The sequence below is a fragment of the Aythya marila genome, assembly GCF_965140915.1.
Source record: "Aythya marila genome assembly, chromosome: 2".
In the NCBI taxonomy this organism is placed as follows: domain Eukaryota; kingdom Metazoa; phylum Chordata; class Aves; order Anseriformes; family Anatidae; genus Aythya; species Aythya marila.
This window is the reverse complement of record NC_139043.1, coordinates 33,589,015-33,612,254: the sequence shown is the minus strand read 5'-3', so window position 1 is coordinate 33,612,254 and position 23,240 is coordinate 33,589,015. Positions and strand designations below refer to the sequence as shown.

The 23,240-nt window shown below is 42.6% G+C and overlaps 1 protein-coding gene across 4 annotated transcripts; it reads left to right on the top strand.

Annotated features, from left to right (window-relative positions):
• Positions 1-731: 731 nt before the first annotated feature.
• On the top strand, positions 732-21,235 carry CDCA7L (cell division cycle associated 7 like). 4 transcript variants are annotated; one of them, XR_014316798.1, is made up of 10 exons: positions 732-938; positions 9,943-10,083; positions 10,514-10,873; positions 12,329-12,403; positions 12,843-13,028; positions 13,568-13,702; positions 14,584-14,733; positions 15,528-15,664; positions 16,327-16,414; positions 17,673-21,235. XR_014316798.1 is itself a non-coding variant. In XM_082752197.1 (9 exons), the coding sequence occupies exons 1-9, from the start codon at positions 822-824 to the stop codon at positions 16,355-16,357; spliced, it is 1,329 nt and encodes a 442-aa protein (XP_082608323.1). In that variant the 5' UTR covers positions 732-821; the 3' UTR covers positions 16,358-17,334. The 4 variants fall into 4 exon arrangements, 3 of the variants coding, with proteins under 3 accessions (XP_082608323.1, XP_082608324.1, XP_082608322.1); XM_082752197.1 differs by lacking the exon at positions 17,673-21,235 and having other exon boundaries at positions 13,571-13,702; positions 16,327-17,334; XM_082752198.1 differs by lacking the exon at positions 17,673-21,235 and having other exon boundaries at positions 732-908; positions 16,327-17,332.
• Positions 21,236-23,240: the final 2,005 nt, after the last annotated feature.

Genomic DNA, 23,240 nt, shown 5'->3' with positions numbered 1-23,240 from the left:
GAGGCTCAGGGGAGACCTTATTGCTCTCTACAACTACCTGAAAGGAAGCTTTGGGGACCTGGGGGTCGGCCTCTTCTCATAGATAACTAGTGATAGGAACAGAGGAAGTGGCCTCAAGTTGTGCCAGGGGAGGTTCAAGTTGGAAATGAGGAGACATTTCTTCACGGGAAGAGTAGTTGGGCACTGGAACGGGTTGCCCAGGGAGGTGGTGTCACCATCTCTGGGGGCATTTAAGGAAAGGTTGTACCTGGTGCTTAGGGACATGGTTTAGTGGGTGACATTGGTGGTAGGGTGATGGTTGGACAACATGATCTTGGAGGTCTTTTCCAACCTTAATGATTCTATGATCTATGACTATGATTCTATGATTCTATGACTCGGGAGGCTTGGGACATTTTGAAGTAACATCACCTCCTTTTATAGCGCTATCCAAAGGCTAACACCGCACGCGTGTAGCACAGAAATAAACATCTTAAACTAAGGGAGGACCCGAGCCAGACAAGCCCGCAGCTTTGGCCTCGCGGGGTGCCTATGAACCAAAGGAAGGGGCTGCACCCCGGGCCCATCCCTCCCCGCCCCACGGGAGCCCCGCGAGGTGCCGCGGGCGGCCGCAGCCCCGCTCCCTCCCCGCAGCCCCTCAGCGGCCGCCCCTCAGCGCCGGGCCCACCCCCGCCTTTCCCGCCGCCGCCGGCCGGCTCCACCCCGCCGCCGCCTCGCCCGCCTCCCGCTGCCCGCGCAGCCGGCGGCGGCGGCGCCCCCCGCGCTCCTCCCTTCCCTTCTCTTCCCTTCCCTCCCTCCTTCCTCCGGCGGCTCCCGGCGCGATGGGGCGGCGGCGGCGGCGGCGGCGGGGGCCGGCCGGCCGGGGGGCGGCAGCGGCGGCGGCGGCGGCGGCTGCAGCGGCGGGCCCGGTGAGGCTGGCGGCGGCGGGCCGCGGCAAGGTGAGGCGGCCTTTGTCCGCCGGGGCGGCCGCCAGGGGCCCGGGGCGCCCCGAGCCGCCCGGGCCCTCCACGTGGCGCGGCTCCGGTGCAGGGGGTGAGGGGAGCTGGGGGGGTTCGGGTGCCGTGGTGCTGTGGGGTCGCCCAAAAAACGCCGGGGAGGGGCTTCCTGGGGCCGGGAGTGGGAGTTTTAGGAGTAATGGGTGCTGGGTTGGCGGTGCCCGCGCGTGTTGTCCGCAGGGCTGCATCGCGGGGTGCCTGCGGGTGTTTTGGGGGGCCTCCAGCCTGCCCCCAGCTGTGGCGTGGCCTCAGCGTGGATGCGCCAGGCTGCCTGTATGGCCCGGGTCTCGGGAGGCAGCGAGCATCAGGGCTCTCCCAGGCGGTGGGAGGCAGGCAGGATAACCAGACTTAATTATCAGCACGCTAATCAACTTTTGCTGATAGAGCAGGTAAGGGGGCTATGTGGCTGGCTGAGCAGCATGAGGATGCGGGAGTGTTGTGGAGGTGTCTGGGTACCTCTGACCTCCCAGGGACTTGGTGACCCTCCCAGCTGTGCACAGCAGCACATTCTGCAGGACAGAGCAGGGACAGCAGCATCTCATGGTAGTGTGGGGAGCACTTCTGGAGCCCTGATTGATGGCACTGATGCATCTGGTACTTCTCACCTCCAATCCTATAGCGATCCTTCCTGCTGTACCTAAAGGCTGGTGCATCATGCTTACTTAAGGCCCAGCAAACGGAAGAAGGGTGCAGTCTGTTGTCAGTGCTCTTATGTTTCTTGTAGGGGCTTGTTTTGGGCTGTGGTCTTCCACTGGCTCTCACTGCTCCTTGCAGCTCACTAGTAAGCAAGCGGCGGGTGTCACTCGGGCTTGAGCCAGAAGGACTTGGCGGCCAAGGCTTTCTTGTCTCTCTGAAGCGATGTGGCATCTGCTGACTAGTAAATTAGTAAGTAAATTTGTAAGCAAACACATGTTGCCATTGCAAGGAACTGCCAAGTAGTCAGTAGTACAGAATTGGTTTGAATCGCGAGACCTGCTGCTGGATCTGTTCCCTGGCCCAGGGGCTGATTTGAAAGGTTTGGCAGCACCGCTTCAGTTCTTGGGGTTTGTTTAAGGGGTGCTGATGAACCAAGCTTGGCACCCAAAGGGCCTGAGCACCGGCAGTCTGGACACAAAGAAGGGGATGATGCGTTGCATGCCTGAATTCCCATGAAGCGGCGTGGTTTTACAAAATCTCTTGAACCGCTGTGCTTACTTCTGCACGTGCTGTCAAAACGTGGGTGGTGGCCAAGTCGTCGTGGCAGTGGCGTCATACAGAAGTGTTTTGCTTGGAACACCAGAACCTGGAAAACAATTAGACACCACAGATAAAACAACGGGATGATCTTGAATTAGGCAAAAATAATTCAGAAATAATTGTTGCTATGGTTTGGTTCAGCGAGCTTATCCTTTGCTCTGAACATGTGCTTGCCTTTCACCATGCTACCTTGTGCCAGGTATAGTTCATTGTCCAGGTTCCAGGCTTTTTGTGTCCTGATGCTTTTGAGAAATTGCTGCAATCGTCTGGTATCATCTTTGTCTTACGGTATTTCGTTGGGGTGAGAGTTGTTCCTCCATGTGTCTCATGCTGGTCGGATGGTGGTCATGGTCCTTTTGACCACGTGTGTAGTTGGGTGATCCTTCTGCACAGCAGTACGTGACCTGGCTTCCCTCTGCCTTCTGTTTCTTTGGCATGTTTGTAGGATGTTTAAAATTAAGCTTTCATACAATGCTGTTCGCCATTATGGTTCCAGTGGAAAGAAGGGGATCTTGACTTGTAAATAGCTTTGGGGTTTTGGTTTGGCACCTATCAGCATTCTGGCTGGGGCCCTCTATTCTTGCAGTGCTGGTGATAATTGTCAGCCTTGGAGCACTTCTCTGCTCAATTGTTTTGGGGATGCATGCCTGTAGCCCTTGGGTGGCATTCCTTGGGCTCGCGTGCCTACTGAGCCTGGAACAAGTCGAGAGGTTTTCCAGCGGGAGATGGAGGTGCAGGTTTGCACAAGTTTAGGTTGTGTGAATATTCATTTGATATTAAACTGGGATTACTTCAGTTGGACTAAAATGAATAAACAGAGTTTGAACGTTACTGAAATTACCCATCCTCTGCTTCACAGAGGAATGTCCATGCATTGTATAGATTTCAATAAGGGGAAAACACCCAAAATACTTCTTTTTTTTTTTTCATGGTAGAAGCAAGAATAGTGAGTTACATCGTTCCCTGCTCTTTCACCCATTACATTCTCCTGATAAGTTGCTACAGACGAAAGTGCTGGTGTGGGACAGTTGGCAACAAAACCAATACTTTAAGCTGCTAAGGGGCATTTGTGTGTACAGCTGACAATGATGTTCAAATAATGTTGATGACTTCCATCAGAAGCCAGGGTGTGCATGCAGGCAGCCCTCTTCTTGGCCTGCCAGGGCGCTGGCTTGCAGGAGGGGAAGTTGCTTGACGTTGGTGTCAGTGAAGCTGAGTTTTAAATTGAGACACCAGAATTCTTCCTGTTGTTGTGGAAGGTAAAACGTCTCACCTCGGGCTCTTCTTTTTCTCCTCGCTTAACGAGACAGGTGGAATTTGTGGGGACAGCGGTGAGAGCAGTCGTGTTGTGACTGGTGGAGACCTCAGGTGCATTACTTTCTGTCAGTCATGTGCCGAGTGCCAGAGCATCGCGGAAACAGGTCTGACATCCCTCTCAGCCTTGTTTTCCCTCTCTGTCATGCTTTGCCTCTGGTGACAGGTCTGTCAGCCTGCACGGACAGAAATGAGCTTAAATGCTCCCAGGTCCCAGTAATTCTCACCGCAGGCTGCCAGACTTGAGGGCAGCCTTGATTGTGCTGGCAATATTTCTTCAGAGAGAAATGACAATGGGAATATAATGAACTTTGATCTTCCGCTGAAGAAACATACTTAGGTGTGGTTATTCTGGAAGTGGTTGGATTGTGTGCTGTTTGTAGCAGGGAGTGTTTGCTTCTGTTTTTGAAAAGTGCCTTCTGGGTGTTATAACCAAGTAACTGTAACTTTATTTACAAAAATAGCTGAACTTGATAGGCATACAAATTCTTATCAGGAATGATATGTAGACTTTCTCTGCAGCTGTGAATTTATTTCCAGCTTTCACTAGACTTTCAGTGCTTTTTGTAGCTGTTACCTTCAAAAGACAATATTTCTCAAATCTGCAACATTACAGCAGACTTGTGTTTTCTCTGAACCCATGGGTTTTCTCATGTTGAAGTATTTTCCCTGTGCAAGCTTGAAATGTTCATCACGTCTCTGCCTTCCTGTCACTTTTTTTTAGAGGCTTAGCAGCAAAAAGATCATGTCTCGAAGTGCCTGCATCTTTCAAGTGCTTAGAACAGATTAATATTTTAACATCTCTCTTCAAGCACGTGTGTTATTTTATTCCTTGGTATATGCTACTTTGTTGACAGAGTTACAATGATGGGCTTGAATGTTGATTATAAATCAGTTTCTGAATGTGCTTTAATTGAAAACTAATAATGAAAAACCTGGGGCTTTCAGGACTGCACAGTGAGTAGTGGAGGATCCATCTGGCAGAGGTTTCCAGTGCAAGCTCCTGTTTCTGCTGATGGCGGTGGGCTTATGTTGGGAATGACCTTGAATTGTGATTTCGGATGCAAGATACTGTCAATGAACAAGCTTGGTCATGAGGAAGATGCAGAGGTGTGTGAGTGCCTTGCTGGTGTGAGTGAGCAAACCCGCAGTCTAGAATTTCAGGATCAGCAAACTCGCATTTAGAAGATCAGAGGCACAGCTTTTTAACAGCGAATCAGAGCTATGTCTAAAGCCTGCACCCATGTATAAGAGCAGCATAGTTCTTTAACTCACATCCTGTTACCTCCTGAGGGCAGTTTGAAAAAAAGACTTGTGTTGATCGCATTTCTGACGTGGCAGACAGACTGGTGCTGTAGGAATGCAAGTCTTAATTAGTCTTCTGTAAATTAGCAGTTGGCACCTTCAAGAGTTCTTCTTTAAAACTGCCAATATTTGTAGGAGATAACTGAGATTTTGGTCAAGCACTGTAATTTGGTATCACCTGTTTGTCCATATTCTAAGCCTTCATTTTCATATGTTTATTTAAAAAAATGAATAAAAACTTGCTATTTTTTTGGTTTTTAGATGCTCCAAGATCAAACTGGAAGACTAACTGCACAGCTGAGCATTGGGTCTGGTCTTCACAGTAGTCAGTGAATCAAACTGAATGAACAGGTCAAGATATTTTAAAACATACTATTTTAAAGCAGGCAGAGGAGAAAATGACACCTCTTGGCACTAAGAACAGAGTTTTAAATGTGTGTTGCCAGGGTATTCTTTTCAAACTCTTGCAGTATGTCCACCTTATGTGTGTTAGTGTGTGTTCCCTGCTATTAAACTGAGCCATTTCAGTGAAATGAGGGCTCACCAATGATTTAATGGGTTTCTTCGTAGTTAGTGTGGGGAGCAAGTCGCGACCTAAAACTCTTTGAAGTTCTGCAGTAAGTTACTTAAATCAGTACATTAGTATTTGAGAATGCATAAAGATCAAAAAAGGTCTAATACTGGGAAAGCATTTTTTTTTTCTTTGTTCAGAATCAGTAATTACACCCCCATAATGGCTCCTCTGGTGCAGATGCAGAAGTAATAGACGAAGAAGAAGGAATTAGTTAGGCATACAGTAATCACAGCAGTGGCTAACTCGCTGTACAATAGCGCGAGAACTAATGCAGTGGCTCCTGGAAGCAATTTATTCATAGCAAGGAGGCTCACAGCTCCTTGTGTGTTTTGCCATTAAAATGCATAATGCTTCGTTTTTCAGGCTGCTCTGTATTGAGAGAATTCCATCACAGCAATGGGGCTGAGTTCTGGCTGTTCATTTTAAGAGGTGGGGGTAAGGAAATATCCAAAAGCTTTCGAACACAGACAGCAGGACTTCTGCAGCAGCGCACTGGGTTGCGCCGTTACATGCCTGCAAGGGTCAGTTGTGTAGAGGTGGATTCTGCTCTTGCTCAAGGAGTGGTAAATTGGTTTTGAATCAGTCTACATCGGTTTTGCAAAAGCAAAGCAAGGCTAAAATTAGCTGTAGCTTATTTGAGAGAGCAAAGCTTTGGTCGAGAAGCTGCTTGATCTTCTAACAGAAGTGGAATCTTGTCAGCAGTGGTACTTTTGGAGAAGGATCTGCCTTTGGGCAGTTACCTTGGCACAAAACAGTGCCTTCTGCCTTTTTTATTTTGTTTTATTTATTTATTTTTATGGCCGTCTCTGCTCATCCTGTCCTTCTGCACACCAAATCCTAAAATAGCCTAGATGAGAGCTGGCTGAAGGCTCCTTAACTGGCCTGTTACATAGAGAGACCTGCCTGAAGTGGCTGATGGAGTACCTGACAGTGGGAAATGTTTAGCTCTGGTGACATGGGCCTCCTTTGGAGCTGGGGCTGAACTTGGTGAACTCTTACGTGGTGAACTTGGTCACCTCCAAGAGTGGAGCCTTTGGCAGTGCCTCCTGATGGCTCAGTCTGGAGCTTCTGGGAAACGAGAAGTTCTTGATCAGTGTGGGTTTTCCCTTTCTTACAGAGTACCTCTGAAAGAGCCCCGGATAAGTGCTGACATGAGAGGAGTTGCATTGGTTTTATTTTTGGAATTAACTAAGTGTTTGCTAAAATAAGTAATGGTACTGTTACCAGATGCAATGGTAAGGTTTCTCTCTACTTGTTCATCATTTCATTGCGTCTGAATCTGAGATGAGGAATAGTGATAGTGAGATGGGTTTCGCTGCAGAGAAAGGTGCCCTGATCATGCACTTGCAAGGCTGCACACGCATTTTTGTGTCTGAGAAGTGCTGTCAGTGAGTTAAACAGCCTGCATATTGCATCCCCTCCCTGGTCCCAAGTCTGGTGTCTGCCTTTAGGGATTAAAACAGTCTGCACCAAATATCCTGGAATTTAACTAAATGAGATACAGTTCTGCTATGCGTGGTGCATTTTGTAATACATACTTGCACTTGAATAGGAGCATAAAAATAACAGTTGTGCTCTTGCCAGTTGTTTTCCTGTGAAGTTGGCGTGTGTGACTTGTATCTTCTGCCTTGTTTTGAATCGAAAACAGATACCCAAAGAAGTGGCTGACATTTTTAATGCCTCTGGGGACAAGAAAGACTTTCTGGGGTTCTGAGAGGATGCTCCAAGACAGAGGTTGTTGTCAGAGGACAGCTGTGGTAGTTCTGATATCCAAGAGTCAGGAATAAAGATAGGAAGGGATTGCCATAGCCCAGCTGTGCTCTGCTGGTGTAGTAGTACTCTGAGCCTGTGTCCAGGCTGCACAAACCATAAATTCATAGCAAAACCAGCAATCTACAGTCTCATATTGAAAAATACATTTAAACAAACTTTCTGTTCTTTTTTTTTGTATCGATGATTGCTTTTTAAAACTCTTTTATAATATGAAAAGGAAAATGGGTTTCAGTGGAAGGGTAGCCTAGGTGGAATAAGTGAGTGTCGCAAATAGGAGAGAGAAAATGACCATCCCAGGGTAGTGTGCACTGGATAAATAGGACATTGGAAAAGCATGATAATAGGTGGGTTTTGTGAGTATCCCAGCAAACTTCAAAGTATTTCTTTCAGAAATTAATATCCCTCTGTTGCTGTTTCTTCGATGAAATTACTATTTAAGTGGTGGCGGCCTCCAGAAGCCATCTCTGTGAGATTTGCTGGGTCTCTGGTATCTTAATGGTGAGATAGTGTGGACCATCATAACGATTTGATATTTTGCATTCTTTTTCAATTGGTAACTGGAAGTACCAGCTGAATCCCCAGAAAAGGAGGAGACCTGGTGTGCTGTGTTGGCTGCCAGGAAGTTCAGTTTTCAGCCTTTTAGGAGGAGCTTATAATCACATACATGTTGTGGTCCAGCGTGCTAAAAGATACCTTTGTAGACTATGTCATAGTCGAGGTCCTTCCATTGCAGTAATAACAAAACTGAGAACGTCTGTGTTTGTTTTGTTTTTAGCCCATCAGGTTAAAAGTTGCTGAAGACTATGGCTAGCAGTAGCAAAGGGAACAAGCAGAATGAGGCTTGTTCAAGGACGTGCTATTTCTGAGCCTTCAGAAGGGAATGCTGTCAGGAGAGGTTTGTACAAAGCATGGAAATGGTTTTGGAGTAGAGCTGCAGCCTGCTATGGCGATAGGCAGTGACTAAACCCAAGTGAAATATACTGGGCTCTAAGTCACTTTGTGACCTTGTTGCTCAGGGGCAGTGCCAGGGAACTGGAGACAACCCGGAGGTGGCTTGCTCTTGTGTAAGAGACTTGTGTGGCATCCTGTGCCTCTGCTGCCTGTTTGGTGACTGCAGATGTCTTACATTGCTTCTCTCTGCCTTGGTTTTCTAATGTGTAAAAAGGAGATTATGGTAATGATCTGTGCCGTGAAGCATTTTAAAATCCACTGATGGAAAATGTTGTGTAGGAACTAGGTACTATTAACATGTGCTACTGCAAATCCTACAATATTCTATGCCCCAAGTGAGACTTGTTCAGGATTTACGGCTGGTGGTGTAGCCTCTCTCACCATTTCTTTTTGCCTTGGGCTAATGATTATTTTAAACCGCTGCAAGCTTAATTCCTTTGCTGCTAAATGTTACCTTAAAAAAAAACTTCATTTTTTTCCCCCTGGGTTCCATCCATTTTTGATGCCAGACACCACTGTTTCTGTGAAGGACCACAGGTAATTTATCTGCAAGAAACAATAAGGTTCTGGTGTGAAGAGCAAAATGATGAGAAGTTCAGAAAAAAATGACAGTGGATAGGAGGAAGCAAGGTAGCTGCTTTGCAGGGGTGATGAGTGGGATGTTCGTGCGTTGGGTGTTCCCTTGGGCATCGATGCACAAATGCATTCATAAGTATTGACCTGTGTGTGTCTGTTTTTTCTCCTCCAGGCTTTCTGCAGTCCTACTGCAGAAATCTCTGTGCTTTGCTGAGTTTCAGCAGTTTCTGCTATAGGTATCCCTGATGCTTAGTTCACCATGCATAGGCCATTATTCATTGGCGTAACACAGTTTAGCTCTAGGTGTGCTATTTTCAGTCACTTTAGCTAACAAACAGGTTAAGATTTTCCCCACCCCTTAGCCTTCATTGTATGTATTCTGTTTTCCTGAAATTCCACAAACTTCAGTTTCCCTCCGAGAAATGCAATTTAACTTTAAAGTAACTTCCCTATTGTGTTTGTTCCTTTCTCAAGCAGCTGCACTGCAGCTATCAACAAAGGAATAAAGTAATTTTGCTCAGAGAAAACTCATTCCAATTACCCCTAATAATTTCTAGATGTTTAAGTGTAAAGAAACAGCACATGCAGTAGCTCCCCCTCCCATTCCCCTGTAAGTTTTTTCCACTCAATGTATTGTATCTGTTTTTCGCCAGATATTAATGTAAAGAAGTGTGTAATTAAAGTCAGGGAAGGGAGGGAATTGAAAGGAAGAATAAAGATATTTAGCAATTGAATCATGTGAAAGGTCATTTTTGTATCTTGCGTGGGAGGAAGAAATAGCAGAGGAAAACTGGGGAAACAAACTGAAGTGAATGTTGCAGGCTCTCAAAAAGCAGGTGTGGTTTGAACGTTTATGTGCCTACTATGAACACGTCTTTCAGGGGACTAACAGGAACAAGTTGTCATATGGCCTTCTACCAATATTGATTAGAAGTATGGAAATATATTTCCGATTTAGTAAATGTGTTCAGAGATGTCAGAAACACACTACAAAAAAAACCCTACGAAGTTAAAATAACTTAGTGCTGAAAATGTGAGTGTTGTCTTCTGCTTTTTTTTTTTGTTTTTCTTATTTTGGCAAGTATCGTCTTCAAAGTGTTCTCACAGCATATACCATCTAGTTAGTACCTGCCAACTGCCTTAGAACCTGTTGATTTTGACTGGATGACTACTTTGTATATGACTGTTTCTCATACCTACTGGCTGGTATTTTTACAGGGTGTTCAATATCAGCCCAAATACCTTACAGAAGAACTGCAGAAGATTTTCACTGAAGACACTGACTCTGAAACTGAAGTGTTTGAAGGCTTTGCTTCAACTGAGGTGGATGTGAAAAAGAAAGGAGTTTTGGTAAAAACAGTATGTATATATATTTTTTCTGTTTCTTCCATGTAAACTTCATGTTCCAGTAAGCATGTTTCTGATAGACTATGATGTTCATTATTCATACCGAGGAAAAATATGTATTGTATTGAAAAAGTAAAAAGACCTTTATTTAATACAATATAACATCAGAAATGAGAACTTCTCCCCCTGCTTGCAGACTGACTGTGATAGGCAATACTGTTCATCTGAAGACAGCCTTGTTGGTATACCAGACAACATTGACATGAAGGTGTTGTGTTGGGAGAGCTTGCATACTAGTAACTCTTTAAAATCTGTTGATTTAGGTGAATTTGTAACAGTGTTCTAGGTGGTGAGGCTGCTGCTTAAAATTAGTGATTTAAAAATGCCCTTTTGTGTGTCACACTAGCAAAATGTAACATAGATTCATTCTTGCTTCCTGTAGGAGATGGAGTCAGACATGAGTGATGAAGAACGTGATAATTTATTGGGTACTGAGGAAGAAGAGGAGGAAGAATCAAAGAAGAAAGTTTCCCCCAAGAGAAGAAGCTTTGGTCTTCGTGTTGCTTTTCAGTTTCCAACCAGAAAGTCTTCTGAGAAAAAAGTGCCTGAACAGGATTTTTCTAAGTTACCTATAAAGGACAGTAAATCCCCCACTGCTGTTTCAAAAGAAAGAAATTGCAAGCGATGGGACAAACTAGAGGGCTCTGCTTCAGAATCTGAAGAAGACATTAAAGAAACACAGGAAGAAAGTTCAAGTGCTCTGCTTAAAAGAGCTATGAATATTAAAGAAAATAAAGCCATGGTAAGACTTTGTTCTCAGACATTGGCAACTGAGCACTTGAATTTGGCACACTTGAATTTCAGGGTCCTTGCTGGTGATGTGTGGGGACTCTGGGAAAATCTCATGGTGGTTTGACGTAGATACTTATTTTTCTTAAACCAGGGAGGACCCTAGAGAACCTTCAGCACTCAGACATTTCCTGTTAGAATAGTCTCAAGTAAGACTAGTCAGCTCAAGTTTCAAAGCAATGTCGAACCAAACATTTTGTATGTGGATGTGAGCACAGTTAGATACCCCTGTCATAGTCTTATATTCAGAACCTGTCAGAAAACCACCTGGTCCCTTCCAGTGGTTTGGTGTTGTTTGTGCAATAGAGCTTCTACTTTCCCTTTTGCGTCTGAGAGATCTCGTGCAGTTACTGATTGGAAAGCTAGCCCAAAACCACTGAGGATTATAAATGTTTCAGTTGTGTGGGATGTGTATGTTTATGTGCATACAGATAAGGGAGAAGTGAGACTCAGATCATTCCTAACATTTTTTTGTTTTGTTGTCTAAAATTCTACTAGCTCTTTTAATTATTACAATACTGTGCAAATCTGCATTCATTTTGTATCCTGTGTGACTCCTTCAGTTTTACTATACTCCAGGCTATGTTGCAGCCTCCAGACAGTCTTCTGTACATCTGTTGGGTGTGTGGGCCTGCAGCTCCCAACAAAAACTTAGATTTAATTTATATCTGTTTCTAATCTTACCTTGTTTCTTCACTACTGTTGTGTTCTTTCTGCTGTTCCTTCTTACCCCCCAGCCTTCCTTCTAGTTTCAATTCAACCACTGTAAAATTCAGTAGTGTCCTACCTGAGGACACTCTTAATAAACACCACAGTGAAGCATTTACTGAGAAGTGCTGCTAATCTCGTGATTGCTCTGGCTGTGTCAGAGACAACTAGTAGCTTGGCTAACCCAGGAACTAGTGGCTAGTAGCCTGGCTAACCCTTTCTATTGCTGGCTTTTTGATAAATAGCCTTATTGTGGCCTTCCAGAACAAGGCTATATTGTTTTGGACCTGTCAGCCACCACTTCGGTTGAAATGCACATCTGGGACATCTCCCACATGATGCAGCAGGCTCTTCCTGCTGCAGTACTTCTGATACTGCACACACCATGGGTTAGGGAAAGGACTAGAGGGCCTAGTTGCATAATAGCTTTACAGAGGAATGTGCACACGTGTTGCTGGGAGTGTATACGCAAAGCGATTGGTACTTAACATTACTGTCTGGAGCTGTGAAGTTAGTTTTGTATGCAAAATTTTTTTTCACCTGGGGATAAATGAGCCCTACCTACACTGAGTGCACAAAACTGTACTAGAGGCAACTTAAGGCGTTCAGATGTAATTCAGTGTATACAAAAAGAGGGGATGATGTGTGTCAAATATATGCAAGTTTGCAATGACTTCAATATGGTATCACTTGCTTTCAGCTTGCCCAGTTATTAGCAGAACTGAATTCTGTACCTGACCTGTTCCCAGTGAAGACACCTGCCTCAACTCCTTCGGTAAGCCTTCATGCACTGGCTAGAGATGAAAGACATTTGTGGTAGACTTGTGATTAGTGCGTTTCTTTGTGAAACACTTTTTCACCAAGTTGTAGCAATACTTTGTATGTATTTGCTCTTGGTTGGTATTCAAGTGCCAAAGGTTATGTTAGGAAATGGACTTTGAAAAGATAATGTATGAAGAAATAAAAAGACCAAGACAAGGTTCTATTTTGTCATTTTTTGCCCTGTAAGTTCTTTTGGGATGCTAGAGAAATGCCTGTGTATGTGCTGATTAGGAAGAGTAGTTGCTGTCCTTTTTGTTTAGATCCTTTACATGCTTAGATCCTTAGGTATGTTCAGCTTGTGGGAAAATCAGAACCTTTAGCGCTAAAGAATACTGAGAACTAGCTTCTATCTTAATATGCCATCTATAGATTTTTTTTTTTTCTTTTTCTAGAAACAGAGGAAAATCCCAAGGAGAGCATTTTCCGAAGGCCAGATAACACGTCGCATGAACCCAACCAGAAATGCTCGTCCACCAGAGAAATTTGCCTTGGAGAAATTTACTGTCTCGGCCATCAGATTTGCAGAACACTTCCATAGTTACAAACAACAAAACCTCTTAAAGAAGAGACTGAGCATGGTATTTGACAGACTTTGATATTCCTGCTAGTCAGGGATTAGGAAACATTCATATAGATTATTGGTCAACACTTATAGCAGATATCATATCCTACAGCAAGTTAGTTGATTAGAGCCTTTTGTTTGGAATCAGCAAGAGGAAGTTGCCTTCAAGTCTTCTGTCCCATCTTTCATCCATTATCGGGGCACTACTTGCGACTTGTCTTGTCCAAGCATAACAAGGCAGTTTACTTATTCTAGTGTTTACTATCTGAAAATAGTGGGATTAGAAATAACAAGGATATAACGATGGGAAAGAAGAACATATAAACAGAATAAATAGTAAGTAGAGTAGAGAAAGGATTAAGGAGGAGACAGAGAGAAGAGAGTAGGGGGGGTGGGTTGAATGGAAACCCAACTCTATTCCCTGTTCTTCCAGTGGTCCACGAACACGTAGTCTACCCCCTTTAGACTGCATATGCATTATAAATGAAAGAATTTGTCACCAAGTGTGGTGACAGAGTCTTCATGCCACAGAGGTGTTGAGATGAGTTTATTTAGCAGGGGAATTGTGGCGTGCGCAAACGGAGGAGATCATCAAAGTATTCATCTTACCGTCCAGTAGAGGATATTACTGATGAGGACTTGGACAACATTGCAATCACTGTTAAAGACAAAATCTATGACAAAGTTCTAGTAAGTAGCTGCTGTTTTCTTTATGGGACCTGTTGTCTTCTAATAGTTCATCTAGCCCTTGATAAAAGGTGTGCTTTCTGGAAGTTTTGGAGAGGGCAGCTCTCGCTATTGCACAAGCACAACTTGAAAGCTTTGCCAGACTTCTATGGGCTTGCCCATGCTGGTTAATACACCTCAACAATTTTTGCCTCTGGGAAGTGCTTTCTTGCCATAGAATTAAGTGGAAGTTGTTACAGCTATGACTCATAAGTGATAAGAGTTGAAATCCCATTTATCTTTTATTCTTGCTTAATTTATTTTTTGCTGTTGTGGTGGCTGTACACTTAAATGCTAGTGATCTCTGCTGCTCTTTATACCCCATAGAAACTACATTTTTGCAATGGTTGGCTGGTTTCCAAAGCACTTGTTGGAGCTCCTCTCCCATTCTTTCACCTTATTTTGCTGTTATTAATGATCATCAAGAGCTAGATGATCATCTTACTGTGTTCTGTGCATCACTGTATTTGCAGAGCTGAGTCACAGGGTCATTATCTGTGCATACCGTAAGCATACATAAGCCTTTTGCCAGATTGGAGCAAGGAGGAGTGATCAGAACTGTAGCAATCAGGTTCATATAGTCTGAGACTCCAAAGCAAGTGAGGACAGGCACTGTCCCTGTAAAATCTGTATTGTTTTATGAAATACTATATAATTGACAGAACATTCTGTCATATAGTATTCTGACATATAATCACAGAACTTACAGGTCTAAGATTTTCATTGCTGGACTTGACTTTGGTTTAAAGTCTGTGCTTTGCTCTTAGCAGACGTATTAGGAAAGTTTGGCAACAGGCATTTAAGGTCTTTCAAGCATACTTATTTCTCCTTTCCCACTTCTTTAGGGTAGTACTTGCCACCAGTGTCGTCAAAAGACAATTGATACAAAGACCATCTGTCGCAGCCAGGGCTGTGGAGGTGTAAGGGGACAGTTCTGTGGACCATGTCTTCGAAATAGATATGGGGAAGATGTGAAATCAGCACTGCTTGATCCAGTAAGTATCATTTCTTGGATTTGGAAAGAAAGTACTATGAATATGGATTTGTTAGTTGTGATGAGTGTATGCTTATGTTACCATGGTGTTTGAAGCTTTTTGCCATAAGAAGGTCTGTAGTACCATTATGACTGACACGGATCTTGTTGGAATACAAGTTTTCTCCCCCAAGGTGCTGAGCAAGGAGCAGGCACAATGTGTTCTCATATGGTCTTTCCCTCACATCTGCTTTAGAGACTTACGATCAATTTTGAAAGACTTCAGAACTAAGGTCTCCAGTGTCCTGGCACAGATACGCTGTGATACAGACTGTTAGCACCTGCACATCTATGTTTAGTTGTTGAGCAGCTGGGAGATGCCTGACTTCATATACGTTCTGGTTAGTTTGGTCTCAAGAATGCAGCAGGCAGATTGAATGGAACTTTTAACAGTGGGAACCTGTCTCTTTCTGCAAAGCTCACTATGGTTAGCCTAGCACAGGATGATTATCATTAGGCAGTATTACAGCTGCTTTTGGTCTATCGTGAATTAATATTGAGAAATACATCCCGGGACTCCGAGTCTTAAAGAGTAAAATGTATTCAAGCCAAGAGAGTAGTACTTGATTATATCTTTAATTCTGCAGAATTTGGAAACGGTAACAACTGTGATTGGCTTGTTGATTCAGAATTTTAAAATCTTGCCCTGAATAATAATGTGATAAGGAAACCATACTCTTGTCTGGTAGAGCAATGCAAAGAAGAATGTAACCTTATTTTTCACTTGCCTTTAACTTCCCCCGCTCTTCCTTGCAGGACTGGATCTGTCCTCCTTGTCGTGGGGTGTGTAACTGCAGTTACTGCCGCAGGCGCGATGGTCGCTGTGCCACAGGGATGCTCATCCACCTGGCAAAGTTCTATGGCTACAACAATGTGAAAGAATACCTGGAAAGGTGAGGGTTGTGCCCAGTGGGCATCCTGTGAACTCACGTATTGCTCCAAGATTAATGCCTAGGCTTGAGCTGAGCTCTTTTGAAATGTCTTCATTTTGAAATGTGTCTTACAGACTTAGTTGGTACAAGTGTCTCTGACTGTGTCACTTCAAAATAGTTTTACAAATCCTTATTACTATCTGATGTTACACTTAGTATGAGGATTAGCCTCTGGGACAACAACTAACTGTACAGAGTATTTCTTTATTTTGGAGTCTGACTGGAAACTTAATCATGGATGGTTTTGTGTTAATAACAATTATTTACTTTCTAGGCTTTAAACCAAGATGAAAGGCGTATTAGTTCCTTTTTTAAAATGTTGAAGCCCTTTAACACTTGACTTCTGTGGCCTGGGGCAGATCGTGTACCTTTACAAAAAGGTCTCTTCAGATTTCTCCTAGGCTGAAATCAAATTTGTTGGAGTGAGTCATATCCCTGTGCAAACAACTAATTTTCTATAGCAATTGAAATGCTTTTCCCTGTTTTGAAATCAGTATAGACTGCTTCCAGCATATAGCAATGTTGTTTTGGAAATTGTCATCTTCAAAAATGGAAAACGCCTGTTCATGGGGAATCTGAGTTTCCTGAAAACTACTAACGCTGTTTTCTCATATGTCTTCTAGTTTACAGAAACAACTGGCGGATGGCAATTGAGAACACTGAACTCATGCTGTGCCTGCGAAATATCTTCACAAGTTTTTACTTCAAAAGGTTGTTACTATGTTTTATATAAGATAGAATTTTAGAGTATAGTATATACATTTCTGAGTGTGGAACTTTTTTTATTAATGTGGTCTTATGCAAAAGATCTCTCAGGAAAACGTTTGGTAGAGAAATCTACATGCACAGACCTATACGTTAAGTGGAATGGCACTCTTGAACCTTAGAGTGGTTAATTTCTAATAGGGCTACTACACAATTACATGATGGAGAACTTCAGTGATTTGAGCAATATTTTTATTTATGTAATTGTACAAATTTGCAAAAAGGGTGTTTAACAGCTACCTATAAACCCTACCCTGTTTAAAAAAAAATAAAACAAAACAACACCCCAAAACCCCTTCTGTTTCAATTTGACCACACAGACTCAATTTTCCAATTCTTCCTTTCTGAACCTATTCTTCCCCTTGTAACATTTAGAACTTATCACTGCAAAGAAGAGAAGGGTACTTTCACCTGATTGCCATTATATTCCAGCCAAAGCTGATGTAACCTACTAGAGGGAGGATGACTTTTGTTTTTAAACCCAAAGTGCAATTAACCACTGAAACATGAAAGTGGAAGTGTTTTGTAAAAAAGAAAAAAAGAAAATAAAATCTTATGTGATATACCTGCTGCCTGAACCAGCACAGCAATCATAACTAGTTAATTGGTTTAAACCACAATGTTCACGATGTTTTTTTTTGAAATACAGTTCATAGTTAGATTTTTTTTCATTCGTGCAACTAAGCTTTCAAACAACTTTGAGCAATATGTTTGTATTGCAGTATGATTATGCTAAAATTTATGTAAGATACATATTTCATTTTATGTAGAAACAATAAAGAATAATCAAGAGGAACGTTTTATAAGTGAAACTGCACTCAGCTGATATAATGTTTTGCATTTGCTTTCCCATATCCAGTGTAATGAAGGAATGTTTATATAATATAGAAAAGCATATGAACACAACACTTGAAGGATTAGGAAATACTGCGCCTAACTGTCATACTAAAGAATGTTTTTTTAGTGAGGCAAATATGCTCTAGCTGACTGTGAAAAATGTTTCTCTCCTTTTGCTTTAACTACCCGGCAGATTGAGAAATCAGCATCTACTATTGAAAGCTTAGTCCTAAAAAGCCAAGAGTAAAGCGACACCCACCAGAACCCATTTAGCTGGCTTCTCTTTGCTTCTCAGTTTAAAAGTCCAAATGCTTTTGCTTTTATAAATTGGACATTCATAAACATCCTTAGTTTCCCTTTGATCCAGGGGAATAACTCTTACACAAATGACTGGCATTGCTGGAGTCAATTCCTTGAGCTGGACTTGATCTACGGTCTTGCAGTTGGATGTCCCACCTGGCACCTGCAGTAAACATAAGCACAGAGATTACCAGAAACATTTAAATCTAAACGGTTGCTTATTGCTAAATATTTAAAACTGCACTTGAACATATGCATTTAATGTGGAATGTTGTAACATGGACTCTTGCTTCATCTGTTGTATGAACGTGAAGATAACTGTGAGGTTTGGACTGGACTTCTGTTTTCATCTGTGCCCTTTGGTTAAAAGCCGGGACTGAAAACCGCCTACAGTTGGGACTTTGATGCACACACTTGGTCTCTGGCATACACAGTATTTTCTCCTAGCTCTTCACTAGTATGTGGGCAGGTATTCCCCAAATTGGAGAACTACACTGAAATGTAACTAGAATGTTTGATAGTGAGACATTAACTGTACTTCAGTGTAGTTATGACAGATCAGTGCTGTACTGCTGAAGGGCTATGCATGTTCTGAATGGTACTAGGTTTTACTGTTTGTTCTTCTAATATAAACCTGCATAGGAAGTGTTGCTTGTAGGGGATTTTAGGAAAGTTTACATAGGAAAGATTTTATTTGCAAATACCAGTACAAGCACAGAGACTGCAGCCTCACAGGATGCCTCATAGCTGGAGGCAGAATTAATAGCATTGCCCTTTGTGTAACCAGCTTATCTTTTCAAAATCACTAGGTGAATTACATGCTCATCATCACCACAATACCCCACCCTGGGTTTCCCCTTGTGTCTTATCTTCCGAAGAAGCAACTCCCTTTCAAAAGAGTTGCTTTCCTTTGATTACCTTCAGGCCCAGTGAAGAGTGTGAGTAATGGTTATGTTTCTCTAATTGCCTGTCATGGCAGAGTCATGCACCTTTCTTCTAATTAGCTGTAACTTAGCTGACAGCCTTTCTATGTTAAAACTAAAACCACATTTTGACTGCTGGCCTTGTTATTCCTGAACTAGATACGTCAGTATCAGGAAGAATAAAATTCCAAATGTGCAAGGTACAGTGTTTATCCTCTGCAAGTTGTTAAAATGTGGGTTGGAGCTCTACAGCTGAACACAATTTCCAAAAGTTCAGGGACATTCTCAAACTATGTTCTATGCTCCTGCACTAAACAACTCCTTAGAAACCCAGGTGAAAGCTCTATGCTTGCTGTACATACACATTACCCGTCTGGGTGTGTCATACCTCATGCTAATACAGGATTCTCAATTATTTCCTTGTTTCCTGGTATGTTTCCCCAACAGCCTGTAAGTACTATAATCTGGCAAATGAAAAGAGATCAGATTTGTTGAGTGATAACTTTGTGCCCTTGGGGAAGAAAAAAAGATCTTGTGAACAGTTAAATAGTTAAAAAAAAAAAAAAGGGGGGGGGCGCTGTGCAGGTGGTTTGATCCAGGTTACCAACATCTAGTAAGATTAAGAGCTGCAGAAAACAGGTGACCAGTATCAGAGACTGAAGTTTAAAATATCTGGACTTTAGGCTTCTAATCCTCAATTAGATCAGAGCTGCTGCTTTTCTACAGTGCAGACTATGTTTAGTCTCAGTTAACAGTAATTTAAATGCATGAACTCTGGACAGTGACAAGGACACCAAGCTGGTATGAAATTTAAATTCAAATGGACCAATGCTGACAATCTACCATCATTCCTAAACATCATCAGTGCTGTTCATAGGATCACAGCACTTCAGTCCAGCTCCTGATGAACTTATTTATTTGAAGGGAGCTGCAGTCCCTGTAACAGTTTACTGAGATCAAGAAATTGAAATTTATTTCTTACTTTCTATGAAAAGCTGGCAGACACAGGCTTCTTCCCTGTGGCCATAATCTTCTTTAGTCTTTTTGGTAACATCTCCCATCAAGCAGAACTTATCCAAAGTCAAGTTGTTCTTGGATGCCATGCTCTGCTAAACAGCTTTAAAAATAATCACAAGAATTCAGTATCTGGACAATAATATTGATGTCAGAACTGTAAACATGTCCTTCTCAGGCTTGTTGTGCACAAGAATGAGAATGGCTGACTTTTTTTGTCTTTTTTTTTTTGTGCACTCTTTTTTTCCTTTGACCATTAATTGAAATAAGGCAAAAAAACAGTATGAATGCAATTATTTTGAAACAAGTTCTGCATAGTATAGAACAAACCAACCCCCCAGCTTGCTGGCAAGAGAGCAAGACCGCTTTGCTATCCACAATCAGGCTTCTCTCTAGCTGCGTCCCTGTTCAGAACAAGCCATTGTTAAAATATATTCTAGCCTTCATATTGTCCTTACATCCCCCCCATCCCTTAATAGGAAAAAGAGCCCTGAACAGAACGTTTGGAGACAGACGGTAAGAGGAATGAAAAATACCCTGGGATTTCTTTATGCCTGTGGCACTAAGTGAGCACTGTTTGTGGACCTCAGCACAGAGGAGCAGCTGCTGTCAGCCCTCAAGCTCCTTCCCTCTTCTGCCTCCATGTACAGGGGGAGATGTTTCAGTAGCTGGGCTGCAAACATGGCCTGGACCCCTGCTTCCCATCTTCTCCAGGGAACCATGGCAGCCTAGACAAAGTGTCCCATAAGTTCCTGGACCCCTTTTGGCTAGGCTAGCGAAGGATTATCTAAGTATACATGGAATAATATGTGGCTGTGTGGAATTTGAGATGTGCTGTTATCAGTACACTGCTGGAGAGTTTTCATTCCCTACTGTAGCAACAACTGCACAAAGAGGATGTGCAGACTGCTTGGCTTTCCCTGCTTACTCTGGTAACTGTCAGTTAATACTAACAAATAAAACAGAATGGTACTATAGCATGCACACTGAATTTGTTAAATGATTCTGGCAGGAAAACTTGCACTCAACCTTTTTAAACTATGAAATTGATTATTTATTTCCTTAGCAGCTTTGTCTTCTCACTTTTGTGTAGGACTGAAGGCTAGTTCAAATGGGTGCCCCCTGCTTTTAAGAGATGATTATTCATCTCTTATAATAATGGGTCTGTCTACAGGAGAAGAACTTGGACTGTAGGATTTTAAAAATGGGACAACTCTGCTAGGAGTCCTTGGTGAAAAGGAGTCTCTTTAAAGAGAGACTTACTAAAGAAAAAAAAAAAAGTGCTGTTATTCTATAGAACATGATTACAACCAAGACAATTCAGTCTTAGTTTTCCTGCCATTTTTGTCATTTCTTAACTTTTCTATTAAGTTGAAGTATTTGGCTTATTTTCAATATTATTTTTTTTAATTAAACTGCACGTAACCCTCCAAACAGCAGCACAAACACAGCTAACACCAAAGGTAAAAAATAAAATAAAAAAAAAATCAGTGTCTGGCAGTGAAACAACATACCTGGTTCCTTATAAACATCACTGCTTACCTGTCAGAAAGGACTGAGGATTGAACAAGCCAGAAAGCCACGCCACTGCTGGCAGCACAAGGTCCTGTCCAGACATCAAGTTCTCCATACCACAGAAGATCAGTCACCCTAACAGGGAAGCATCAAAAGCTTCTGCCTTAAAGTGTTTGTACTTTTTTTTAAAGACAAAATAAATTACGAACTTCCATTTTGAGTCATTATTCCTTTGTCTATGGAGAAGATAGATACATGGCTGAAGTAAGCAGAAGGTATGTACTTACATAAGCATAAGGTCACAGTTTTAGCTATTTCCCTGTTGTCTTCATGTCTGAAATCAATTGTAGAAGGTGATGAGCATGAGTGAGGTTGCTGACCATAGCAAATGTGTGTGTGCTCAGTTGTGTAATGTTTGTCTCAGGGAGAAACCTGAGCATCACCATTAGTCATATTAACACATGCTCAGAAACTGCTTGAAACTGGTAACAACAGTTGATAGCTTCTTAAATGCAACTTGTCTGGTACCAACTTCAGTGGTGCACTTAAAACCCCAAGATAAGCCAGAACAAATACAAATCAAGAGCACAAGAGATTCTGACAGACAGCATAACAGCTTAGTGCAGCACACATTGCTGAGAGGTGTCAAAGGAATTTCCAAAAACAGAGTAAAAACACTGCCTATTTTTCTCCATGTCATTCTGCCTTCAAGTGAATACTACTGCTGGCAAGGGGAAAAGGAATTCTGTAAGATGCTGAACAACCCTTCCACTAGTGACAAAAGGAGGTGACAAAGCCTTGCTTTAGCAAAGTGCTTAGAGCTTCTGCAAAACTCACTTCAAAGTAAAACTGATTCCATTAAGACAAGTGTTAGACAAAAAATGAAACGAACAGCACTTCCCTGGAATAACTGCGTACTAGCTAAACACAGTTTGCTGTTGGCAGATAGAACAGTGTACTTACCAGTGGGCAAGGCTGTATGCGGATGGGTACTAGCTTAGTCCATGTGTCTGGCACAGCATCATAGAAGAGTGCAGACTGCAGTTCTTCCATGTGAGGAGAAAACATCAGCTCTCCCTTTGTTTGGAGAACAATAACAAGCATACTGGCATCATAAAGAACAGCTATTCTTTCACTTCAAAAACAAGCAACAAAAAGTCCCCAAACTCATACAAGAGCAACAATACCATTAATAATAAAGACACTTGCCTTGAGACAGGTCCAGCTTTTAAGAGACTTTCAGATGTCTGAAGGGGAGGTTGATCCTTTCACACTCCTGAAGGCAAACAAGTGTGCAGGGGCTCCTGGCAGTATTGTTCCACGTGATTTCTGCCATGTTAAACTCCTCAGGAAGCATCTCCAGAATATCACCCAGCACATTTCCTAACCTTTGCAGGCCAATACAAAGAGACCCATTAGCAACCACTGCTGTGAGGAACCATTCAACTCCTTTTTGAAAGTCTCATGTATTCTACAGGAGTGAGCGAACATCCCACTTTCCTAAGCAGATAAAAACCAGAAGTGCTCGCACACCTTTGCTGACTCTTCAACAACCAATTAACACTTAACCTCTATTTACCTCCAAATTTTCAAGTAACGTTACTCCAAAGTCCTGCCAACATGTCCCTGGCCTTGGGATGACCATTGCTATAGTGATGTACCCTGAGATCATGTTGCCAGCATGATGATTTGTATTTCTGTAGTGCCTAGTAGCTTCCATTACTTCCTACCTTCCCCCCAGTCCTTGCTATCTTAGGCACCAGGCAGAATACAGCGCAGACACGCACATGCATGTCTCATCCCCAAAAAGAGCCTCTCTCCCCTGCAGGCTTGCTCTGGATTCGAGTCAGAACACAAATGAAAAACAATTCCTAACAGCACTAATGACCAAGAACTGAAACCAAAACAGTAATGCAGCTCTATTTCAGCCCTTGGCTTTAGCAGAATTAATGAGGAATGCCATAAATAATTTTCCACACTCTGAACAGGAACCAAAAAATGCACAGTGCAAGCTCCCCTGGAAAATGTGAGACTGAAGCACGTTTTTGCTGCTTGTATCCAGAACTGTTGGATTCACATCTGCAAAACCTCTGTGACCTAATGGTGAAAAGAAGTGCCCAGGGGAATATGAGAGAGGAAGGCAAGGGTCGGAGAACTACAGAGCAAGAATGACAGTCGCAGAG

Excerpts from the sequence above, each read along its gene's own strand:
- CDCA7L (XM_082752196.1), top strand. The coding sequence starts at position 822 with ATGGGGCGGCGGCGGCGGCGGCGGCGGGGGCCGGCCGGCCGGGGGGCG. Across the intron at positions 13,703-14,583 it reads AAATCTATGACAAAGTTCTA|GGTAGTACTTGCCACCAGTG; the intron begins GTAAGTAGCTGC and ends CCACTTCTTTAG. Across the intron at positions 15,665-16,326 it reads GTGAAAGAATACCTGGAAAG|TTTACAGAAACAACTGGCGG; the intron begins GTGAGGGTTGTG and ends TATGTCTTCTAG.